At 59.7% G+C, this 10,814-nt stretch overlaps 1 protein-coding gene across 1 annotated transcript; it reads left to right on the forward strand.

Moving 5' to 3' along the window:
• Positions 1-5,409: 5,409 nt before the first annotated feature.
• On the forward strand, positions 5,410-10,212 carry CDKN1A (cyclin dependent kinase inhibitor 1A). The gene is made up of 3 exons (XM_075174052.1): positions 5,410-5,474; positions 7,808-8,212; positions 8,754-10,212. Exons 2-3 carry the CDS (start codon positions 7,816-7,818, stop codon positions 8,816-8,818), a joined length of 462 nt encoding a protein of 153 aa, XP_075030153.1. The 5' UTR covers positions 5,410-5,474; positions 7,808-7,815; the 3' UTR covers positions 8,819-10,212.
• The last annotated feature ends 602 nt before the right edge of the window (positions 10,213-10,814 follow it).

The raw sequence follows: 10,814 nt of genomic DNA on the forward strand, positions 1-10,814 counted from the left end.
CCTGGAGAAGTCCCTGTCCTCCCCCTGCCCGCTGCCACCCCGACGGGAAGCTTCCCCTGCCCTCGCCGAGGTGCCTGAGGGGAAGAGCTACTTGCAAAAAAAAACCCCGTGGATGTTTTGGATGGACCTTATTCCCCGCAAGGAGCTTTGCAAAAGGCTGGAGCCGTCCGTCCCGATTCCCAGCGGGGCGTCCGTGCCCCCTCCGCGGGTGCCGGCCGTCTGCACGGTCCTGCCTTGCTCGCGGGTCGTCGTCAATGAGGTGAAGCAGCAAGTAAATAAACAGGCAAACGAGCCCGAGGTTCGAAGCCAGGTACTCCCTGCTGCCCTCGCCGGGCTCTGAACAATGAGGTCCTTTGCTGCCAGCAAAAAAAAAAAAAAACACCCACAAAGCTTCCAAGCTGCTCATGGAAAGTCAGTGAAGCAATTACGTTAATGACTATGAATGGGGCTAAAAACAATCTTGGATGAAAATGAGTGAGGGGCCGAATGAAGCGACCGATTCATAGCCCGGCTCCCGCATCCAGGAATATTTCCAGTAAGCAAAGGCCTTGTTTTAGGAACTGCCTCATCCCCCATTTGTGCTTGGTGGGACTCTATTTCCACTCTGCTGGGTCCGGTGTCTCATCAAAATGCCTTCATAAATGGAGCAAACAAGGGCTGTATATGGCAGGGAAACAGTCAATTAACACGATCCGAGTTCTTTTAGGGGCAGAGTTAATCAAGCATTCAGCGTTTTGTCATTCTTGCCTTTCTTTCCTGGGAAAATCCTATTAGTATAAAATCACTTAATTGGGCACTTCAAAGAGCTGATGGGAAAACAGTCTTCGCTGGGATATAAACGCCATTCAGCCGAACACTGGGTTCATTTAGACTTTTGCTGGAGCGTGAGTGTTTCATTAAGAGCCTTCACGTTTCCCACTTAAAAGAAAAAACCTTGTTAGTAGAGATAATAAAAAAAAATCTTGGAGATTTGAGTCTTGCTGAAGAGGGTTTTTACTGCCTGAATACGCAGGGCTTTGTTTCGGGGCTTTGTCCCCAGCAGAGCCTCTTACACCTACAGCGAGTGCCTGTCAATCTGCTTTCCTGAGCCGAGCGATTTCACACCTGCCTGGGGTGTCCAGGCGAGGAAAGGCTGTTTGAGGAGGGAAAGAGTCACCCCCGTGCCCCACGAGAGGTGGGTGACAGCCCTGGTCTGACCTTTGGGGTGTAGGATGGTGCGTTTTGCAGGACTGAACCCCAAACCCCGTGTGCTCGTCCCCGCTCTCCGTGCTGGGGTGGAGGTCCCGTGTTAGTTCCCCCGTTCTCAGGTTTTTTCCCTGGGCAGAAATTCAGGTTTTTGCAGGGCTTACGTTTATCCCACCTTGAAAAATAACACAGCGTGCCCTGACCTGTCATTGCCAACTCCATCCCTGAAGGATGCCCATCTGCCCAACTCCTTGCTGTTTCTTCCCCTTACATTGGTTGGTCTAACAGGAATATTATGCTTTCCGCCCCAAAAAACCACTTCACGTACACCTTCGACCACCAAATTTCCAAACCTTCCTCGCTGCTGGGGAGGGCTGGGTGAGGAACCATGCAGATCACTTCGTTTCCGGCAGGCTTATGTCTGGGAAAACATTTCCAGGTCAATCGTATGCTTATATATTAATGACATTTTGTATTCAGCCTTTATAAAATCCTTACATGTAGGTGTTCACGTGCATTTAAAACAGTTGTTATGAGCATAGTTGGACCTCAGCGTGCGATTCCCATCAACGCGCCCAGATCCTTCCTTGGCACAACGTTTGGTTCTTCACTTTGGGGTCAGGGTTACCTCACGTGGCCCCACGAAGCCACGTTTCCCCACTCTCCACCTTCTCCCCCAAGGCTGGGGCATCCAAACCCTGATTTCTTCACCCAACTCAAACCATTCCCCCGCTCCGTGCTGAAGCTCCCACCCACGTCCCCTTGGCTTTTGGGGGTGCTGCTCCCTGTGTCCCCGGAGAGGATGAAACTTGGTGTCAGAGGCGATGCGCCCGGGCATGTTCCCCTGACGAAAACCCGGCCGTGCCGGCGCTGAGGACGGGCTGAGTCACGCGCCGACTCTGAATAATGTATTTGCATCCACGTCTGCAATGGCCTCCTCTCCCCTCGGTGTCTGCAGGACCCACCGGGGAAGATCCGCCGGGAAGGAAACGCTCCCGAGGGCTCCCTGGCCGAGGCAGCGACCGCCGCTCGGTATTTAGGTGCCCCTGGTGCTGGGAAGAAGGTTACTTTGAAGGCCATGAAATATGCAGTCATTTAATATATTCCTTTTGCTTCCAGGCGTTGGGATGGGTTTGTCAAGCAAATTACAAGGATGGATTCTCCCACGATCACGCCCCTCCCGGGTGGGGGTTTGGGACACCCCTCGGGGAGGGCGAGCCTGGGACGGGAGAGGTGACAGCTCCCGCAGGGTGGCTATAAATGGTGAGAAGGAAACAGCCCATCTGCCCTCGGCGCTGGTCCCTGACCTCCTCCTACCACAGGTTGTTGGGGCTGAACATCATGAGTCACCTTTGGGATTTATTTTTTTTTTTAAAGTTCCTGTACCGCCTTCTGTATTAATCACACTTTTTTTTTTTTTTCCCCTTTTTTTCTGGTGATGCCACTGCGGACTTGACCATGGACTCTCTGACCCAGACCCTGACGCCGTTCCTCTCCCCACTTCCCCTTTCCAGTAACCCACTTTGCTGAGGTCTCCTCGGCCGCGCAGCCGCAGCCCCTCGGCTCCCGGCGTGGGGGGCAGGAGGAAGGGGAGCGAGAGCGGAGTTTGCAACAGCCAGAAACCTCCCCCCCATCCCAGGGCGCAGGGACCAAACCCCCCGCCCCGCCAAAAAATCACAGAGATAATTATAGAGTTACTTTCCTAAGGGAAAATCTACATCCGATTTATTTTCTGGCTGGTTTTGCCCTGACGTCTCCGCTGTGTAACTGGGGATATTCGCATCGGCCAGGCTGGCCGGTTATCTCGCATCACTTCGCTTTTTTAATCCCTCGCTCTTGCATCAGCGGTTGCTGGAGTTCGCTGCGGGTTGCACAAGCGAGGCCACTCCTTCCTCTGCCACTTCGGGCGCTAATTTAAAAAGCTGCCGGTTTTGACATTCCCGTTCCCTTTTGTGTATTCGGGGGGCTTTTATGGAAAAAAAAACCCTCATTTAAGCAGTGAGCGTCCTCTTGGTAAATGCTGCTTTATCTGAGGGTCCCGGCTCGCAGCTGGAGGCCGCGCTGACCGGGGGAGGATGCCCACGGCGCTGCAGCTGGGACGGCGTTGGGCTTCCCTTCGGTGCCGATCGCATCTTCCTCGCATCCAGAGGGAGCGAACCAACCAACCGCAGCTGGAGCAGAGCTGGCGGGTGGCGAGGAAACGATCCGCTACCGCACAGCGACGCGTCGAGCCCTCCGCAGTGCGGCTCTAAAAGCTGCTCTTTGCAACCAGCAGCAAAAATCATTCCCAAGTGGAAACATCAGCGGCAGCTTCCCCGCGAGGAAAGGCGGTCCCGGCTCACCCCTCCTCTCCCTGCCTATTACAAGCAGAATTCGGGAGCATCCCCAGCTTTGCCGGGATGGATTTTCTGCAGTGTGTGATATTAATTTAGGATGCTTTCACATTCCCCATCCTCCTTTCACCTTTCCTCCCCATCCCACCGTGCCCGTCTGGAGGCAGCCGAGGGGACGAGCAGCTGACGACCCAGCACCTTGGCCCGGCCCAGCGCCGTGGAGGGGGCACCGACGACGGCAAATGCTGCTGCGGCGCGTGGCAGCCTCCGGCCAAACATGCCCAAACATATTCTCCAGCGGCTCGGGCCAGTGGGAAGCTGCTGGTCCAGCCGGGAAATGCAGGGGTGCTTTGCACACCAAGGGTCTTGCTCAGCACCCCAGCACCTGCTGGCTCCAGGGGCCTTGGAGGGTGCCTGGCACTCCCAAGGGACCGCTTTAATTTGGTCTTTGACACTTGGAAGTGTGCTCTCACCTTCCTGTGCCCCACAGGACTGCACCGCGTTTGCACCCTTGCTGCCCAAGTCGCGGCGCCCAAGGTGCCTGGGCAGCTTATGCCATGCTGGGAGGGTGCTGCAGAATACGGCCCCCCTTGCACCGGGGTAAGCTGACTCCGTGGGCATCAGCTCTTGCTCCGTGGGACAGACGGACCCACGGACGCCGCTCCTGCCGCAGCCGGGGGTAGGTGCCCTCTGGCCTTGCAGTTTAACCCTGGCAGGAGCTGCCCTGGGTTCAGACCTTCCCTGCCTGGGGACTTGGGTGCGTTTTCCAGCGAAGCCGCAGATCCCTCCAAATCCTGCCCACAGGTTCCTGCAGGACACGTACGGACTTGTTCCTCATCCCTGCCCGGGAGCCTGCAGGACTCAGACCAGCAGATCCTTCCCAAAACGCTTTTCTCCGGCCGCAGCCGGGTGCCGGGGAGGTTCAGCTGGCGGAGCAGAGCCAGGCCCCGGAAAGAAAATCCGGCAGGAGAGGCCAGGGGCAGCCTGCACTGCCCAGGACGGGGCCGGGCAGTGGCTGGGGACCAGGGGAGCATTGTCCCGGCGTGGCTCTGAGGTGGGCACCCCGAGGGGGAGGGAGACTTGCCCCTTCCTTAATCCATTACCCCCCTTTCCCACTGGAATCCTCTGCACTAGTGACCTGGTGGGCAGGAAAGCCCGGGTGGGATGTGGAGCACCCCCTCTCCAGCCAGCCAAAGGTCTCTGCGTCTCCCGATGGGGAGGGGGCACCCCTGTGTCCCCTGACGGGGGGGATCCCTGCATCCCCTAGGAAGGGGGTCCCTGTACCCCCTCATGGGGCGGGTCCCTGCTTCTCCTGTGGGGGGAGTGTCCCTGCACCCCCCTAGGAAGGGGGTCCCTGTATCCCCTGATGGGGAGGGTCCCTGCATCCCCTATGGGGAGGGGGTGTCCCTGCATCCCCCTAGGAAGGGTGTAACTGTACCCCCTGACGGGAGGTGTCTGCATTCCCTGGGGGGGGGGGTGTCCCTGTACCCCCCTAGGAAGGGGGTCCCTGTACCCGCTGATGGGGACGTGTCTACATCCCCTATGGGGGGGGGTCCCTGCACCCCGCTAGGAAATGGGTCCCTGTATCCCCTGATGGGGAGGGTCCGTGCATCCCCCTAGCAAGGGGGTCCCTGTATCCCCTGATGGGGGGGCGGTCCCTGCACCCTCCTGGGAAGGGCGTCCCCGCAGCCGGTGACCGGGGTCCCGGCAGGCCCCACACCCCGCTGCGACCGCACGCACTCCGGGGAATGGGGACCGGGATGGGGGGACACACACACGGCAGGACCGAGGCGGCTGCCCCGGGGGCCGGGCCGGTCCCGGGGCGGGGCGGGGGCGGGAGGGAAATCCCGGGCGACGCGGTGAGCAGCGGCGAGGCCCCGCCCCGCCCCGGTATAAAGCGCGGCGAGACGCGACGGGCACCGGCCGCCGGGAGACGCGACGCGACGCGACGCGACGGTGAGTGCGGCAGCACCGGGGCGGCCCCGAGCACCGGGGCGGCCCCGCGGGGGCGGCCGGTGGCTCCGGCCCTTTGCTGGCCGGGGGGTGTCCCCGGGGGGCGCCGGTGCCCGGGCTCGGGGAGGGCGAGCGGGGGAAGAGCGGGAGCGGGCGGCGGCTCCGCCCCGGTCGGTGGCCGCTTCCCCAGCGCGGGGGAGGGAGCGGGGGCCGCTCCCGGTGGCGAGGCCGGGCGTGGGTGGGCGGTGGGGAGCCCCCGGAGCCCCCCGGGGCGGTCGCGGAGCCCCGGTCCGGGCTGCGCTCGCCCCCCGGCGGCGGCGGGGCGCGGTGCGGGGCGCGGCCCGGCAGCTCCGCCGCGGAGCATCCCTGCGTGTCCGCCGTCCCGCGGGGCTGGGCGGGGGCGGCCGCTCGGCGGTTGGGATCCGGACACCTCCCCACGAGGGTTCCGGAATAGCCCCCGCGGCTGAAAAGGCCCATGGGCTCATCGGTGTCATGAGCGGGGCGTTCTCTGCGCCTTCCCCCAGGGGAGGCACCTGGCGCGGGGTCACACCGGCTGCCGCCTCCACCCACCCCCGGGTGTGGGTGCTCCCAGCCTCTCCTGCTCCCCAAGCCATCTCCCAACTGGTGTAACTGGTCCTGGGTGTCGCAGGTGCCTGTGGGGCTGGTGAGGGTGCGTGCGTGTCCCTGGGAGTGCCTTCACCTCCCGGCCCCGCTGGATGAGGTTTAAATGCAACCGTGCACCTGCGTCATCTCTTTGCCCAAGTTTTGGGGTTCTCCAGCTGGGTTGCAGGAAACCTTAAAGCTCGTGCTTCGGAGGGGCTGCTAAAAGCACCGTCCCCACGGGAGGGGACGGTGACCTGGCCCTCGTCCTTCCCGAGTTGGTGGCTCCGGCAATCTGCAATCATGAGTCAGGGCGAAGCTGTTATCTGGGGGACCTGCGCCATGGTGGTGGCCCAAGCATGGGGACATCGGTGCCTGGCAGAGGCGGGGAGGGCTGGAAGGTGTCCGGTCAGGGTGTTGAAACACGTCCCCTGCCTGCTACCTGCCGGGGCTTGCCTGGACATGCTGGGACTTGCCTTGCAATGAGGTCACCCTGTTTATGTGCTCCGACTGCCAGGAGATAGGAAGCTGGATTTCTATTTTTACTCGGGGATGCTCAGTCTGGGTTGGGAGCGGGGCTGGGCGGAGGGTCGGGGTGGCCCCGGGGACGGAGCGTGGCCCCACCAGCCCCCGGGCTGGAGGCTCTCCAGCCGCCCGCTGGCACGCCGTGCTGGTGGCGTGCCTGGTAATGCGGCGCAGGTGATCGGGAGGGGCTGGGGGTGCTGAATTCGGGCAGAAATCTTCCCTGTAGGAGGCTGAGCACCCCGTCCCTGGGGAAGTGTGAGGGTGGGGGGTGCAAGCCTGGGGGTCTGTTATGGTCCCAGCTTTGGGGTGTCCCAGATTGGGTGGGCAATGACAAAGCTCTCTTGCACACAGGGATTTTATTTCTGTAAATCTATTTTTTTTTTTTTAAAGCAGATTTAATGAGCACGGCTGTCCAAGCGGGGTCAAGCCTTAGCTCCAAAAGCCGTCAAATCCCAGAGCGTTGTTTGCTTTGCTCTGATAACGAGGTTCCTCATAACCGCGGGTGGTGCAAGGGATCCATTAGCCCCACGCATGTGTAAGGGGGAGGACTGCTCGGAAGGAAAAGCTTTGCCACTTACTGTGAAGGTCAAGGCTTTTGGCATCAATTTGAAAAAAACCAAACAAACAGGGTCTCGTCTCTGGTGACCCAACAGCTTCTTGCAGATGAGGGTGGTTAACAAAGTGGTCAAGCTTGTGGCATGTTTTTGCAGTTGCTTAAAAGGTTTCCTTGCCACTGGGCCTGGCTTCTTGAGATGAAGAAACTGGCCAGAAAAACATCCTGTTGCTTCACTTGCCCATGAGCCAACTTGCCTTGTGCCTGCATGGAAGTGGGAACGCAGCGGGGTTGTGGATGGAGCCGGTGGCAGCATCGAGTTGCTGGATGCTCTGCCCCGGCAAGGCTTTACCTGCTGGAGGAGGAATGGGGAACGTCAACATCTGCACCTTCCCCATCCTTCTGCATCGCGCCAGGCTGTGTTCGACCTCAGTCATGCTCAAGCTTCTGCCCAAGACACCATGAAAATCCCAAATGTCCGAGTCCAAGATGAGCGCTGGCTGATGGAGGTCCCCTCTGGGCTGCCTCATTGCAGAGCCCAACCCAGCTTGTCCCACCTTGGCTACTGCCTCCTTTGTTGTGGTAGCAAACGTGCCAGCCCTTGGGCTTGCTCGGGGCTTGCCCAACACCCCAGTAACTCGCTCTGCTTTCCTCCCAGCTGCCACGATGCCCCTGTCTCAGAGCAGGGCTGGCCAGACGCCATGCAGCAGCAAGGTGTGCAGGAACCTCTTTGGCCCTGTGGACCACCACCAGCTCCAGAATGACTTTGAGGACCTGTTGAGGCAACACCTGGAAGAAGCTCAGCAGCGCTGGAACTTCAACTTTGAGACAGAAACTCCCTTGGAAGGACACTTCAAGTGGGAGAGGGTCTTCCTCGCTGAGCAGCCGCCCCAGGAGGTCCACAGCTTGGTCAAGGTCACCGGCAGTGAGAGCTCCTTGGTCCACAAGGACCCCTCCAAGGACCATCTTGGCAGGATTTGCCCTGAGGGGTCTCAGCAGAGCTCAGAGGTTTACAGGGCTGGTTCCCCACAGAGCTTGAAACGTGGGCAGACCACCATCAAAGGTGAGGTGTCACTCCATGCATGCTTGGTGGCATCGCTGGTGTCATGGCTTTCCTGGCAGGGACAGATGGAGGGGACTTGGGTGCACGAGCCCTGCCTGGCTCCTGGGCATGGGGAGGGGACCACCCTCCATGCATCTCTCTCCTGGGAGAGCAGAGCCCATCTTCCAAGGGGAAAAGGCTGCGAACTGGGTGCCTTTTGGTTGCGGGGGGTTAGGCAAGTGGCTCACATCAGGTTTGTGGGTCTTGTAGCTGAAGATGCCCCAAAATAGTTCATCAGTTCTCATGGCCTGAGCCTGTCCTCTAAGACCAAGGGCTGGGGTGGAAGTGCAGGTGAGACCAAACAGAAGAGATGGTGGAGACCTAAAGGCTCTTCTCTCCAGGAATGCATGGCTTTGGGTGGGTGGCTCTAAAATAGAGTCCACCTGGGCTTCCCTGGGGTGCTTCACCTTTGGGGTGCTTCCCTGGGGACACCTCCCTCTTCCTGCCCCACTGCTCCTGGTGGGCTGGAGGCACTTCCTAACCTTCTCTTTCTGCCTTCCAGACTTCTACAGCTCCAAGCGGAGGATCGTCCCCGGCAAGCCCAAGCCTGACAAGCCCAAGCCATGACCTGGCAGCGCTCAGCTCCTCTGCCGTCGGGGACAGCTCCCGATGCTGACGTGCCCTGGGGGTGTCCGTGGCTCTTTTCCCCCACCCTGTCCTGTGTAAGCTGTCTGTACGAAGCAATGTAGAGTCTGTAGTTCCCTATTTATGAGTAGCTCTGGGGTCCCAAGGGACCTTCATCATGTGCAATGTATAGGTGTAGCCCATGTTGAGGTTTGTAGCCCCACGGAGGGGATGGAGGAGGACTGAAACAGGCCTGGTGGGACTAAGGCATTGCCCTGCCCGCAGAGAAGAAAGTCTTCTGCCCTGTGTTGGTGGGGCCAAGCATTGTCCTTGCACCGTCCTGCTGTCCAGCTGTGGTCCTTCTCCATGGCCAGCCATCAGGCAGGGGGACACTTGTGTCCCAGCCACCTGGTGGCACCAGATACCCTTAGGAAAGGGTCACTAATATGGATGCTAGAGCCCTGGGACAGCCTGACCCTGAGGACCCCCTGGTTGCTGGCACATGGTGGTGGCCCTCTTCCCAGCAGGATGGATCCAGCGGTGGCAAGCCCTTGTCCATGCATGGAAGCGGAGTGACGCAGGGGCTGCTCCTTCCCATGGCTGCTTGGGAGAGGAAACGCTGTTCCCTGGAGAGCCCTTCCTTGGGGTGGCTCACCGGTGTTGTCACCCGTCAGAGACGGGCTGCAGATGGTGACAAACCCGCTGGAGGTCCCCAGCGCTGAGCTCATTGCGGGACCAACGCTGCCTGGGAGGCTTTGGGGTCCCCTGGACTCTGCTGACCCAAACCCCCACTTTCTGACCTTGTTGTTGGCTTGTTGAGTGGTGCTGTTTGTCCTCCTGTTCCTGCCTCCCTCAACACTGACACCAGGCTGGGGAGCTGCCTGCTCTGGCCATGTTGGACTGCTCTGGGAAGGAAGGAGTCCTGCTCACCAGCAAGGATGACACCGAAAGATGAAATTGTAGGTTTTTTCCTGGACTTTTTCTCCTTTGGGGCTGAGGACCCTCACCTGGCTCTGCAGAGGGAGGGGCTTCGGTCACCTCTGGGACCAAGGGATATCCCAGAGCAAAGGCTGCTCGGTCCCAGCGCTGAAGGATGAGTCCCTGCTCTTGAAGGACTCAACACTGTCAGGTCTCAGCACTTTCATGGGGTTCATCTCCTGTTCTGCTGGATTTGGACTCTGGAAACCGGTGCAAGATGGTCCCAGGCAGAAAAGGGACGGAGTCGACCTCCCGCCTTGCACCGTGATGCACTTTGCTGTCGGTGAAGCTGGCAAGCTCTCAGCACTAAATGTTTATTTATATATATTAAAAAAAAGTTATTAAGTCTACATGGGGGGAAGGGGAAATGCCTGTTTGTAAATGGTAACTCTGAATAAACACTTGTCTTGTGGAAGGAACTGGTGTCTCTGGGTTAATGGAAATAATTGTGCTGGCAGCAGGGGCTGGCTGTGGGCAGGAGGATGCTCTGGTCTGGGTCCCTGCCTGGCTCTGGGGGCTTGGGGGTCACTCTGGGGGTGCAGCCCGGGGCTGGGAGCAGGGGTGGCTGCAGCACAAGCCCAGCTGTGCTTTCCACCCAGCCGGCTGTGGGAAGGGGCTGTGGCAGCCCTGGGTGACTCCCCTGCAGCATGGAACGTCCAAGCAGGGGGAGGGGGAGCTGTGCAAGGGCTGAGAGGGGCAAAACCTCACCACAACCCCTGAGCTTAACTCTAGTCCCTTGGGACAGCTCTCTGTGCTGTGGTGATGGGGTGGTGATGTGGTGATGGGGCAGGATTGGTGCTGCCACCATATCCCCAGCAGATGCCACTGCCACCTGTGCAGGGTCTCACTGTGGGACCCCCGTGTGAATGTAGGCTCCTCTGCTGCCCACATCGTTCCCCCTTCCCCACTGTGACCCCAGTCCCCTCCTAACCCCCAGTGCACTATCTCATGGGGCAGGTGGCCATTAGCCACGGGCAAGCTGGTCATGTCCCCAGTCCTCCTTTAAAGGGGTCCCAGGTGC

Source organism: Calonectris borealis, chromosome 26, assembly GCF_964195595.1.
Source record: "Calonectris borealis chromosome 26, bCalBor7.hap1.2, whole genome shotgun sequence".
NCBI classification, from domain to species: domain Eukaryota; kingdom Metazoa; phylum Chordata; class Aves; order Procellariiformes; family Procellariidae; genus Calonectris; species Calonectris borealis.

Bases quoted from the DNA above. Each gene is read 5' to 3' on its own strand.
- CDKN1A (XM_075174052.1), top strand. From the start codon at position 7,816: ATGCCCCTGTCTCAGAGCAGGGCTGGCCAGACGCCATGCAGCAGCAAG. The intron at 8,213-8,753 runs GTGAGGTGTCAC...TCTGCCTTCCAG, and splicing joins TGGGCAGACCACCATCAAAG to ACTTCTACAGCTCCAAGCGG.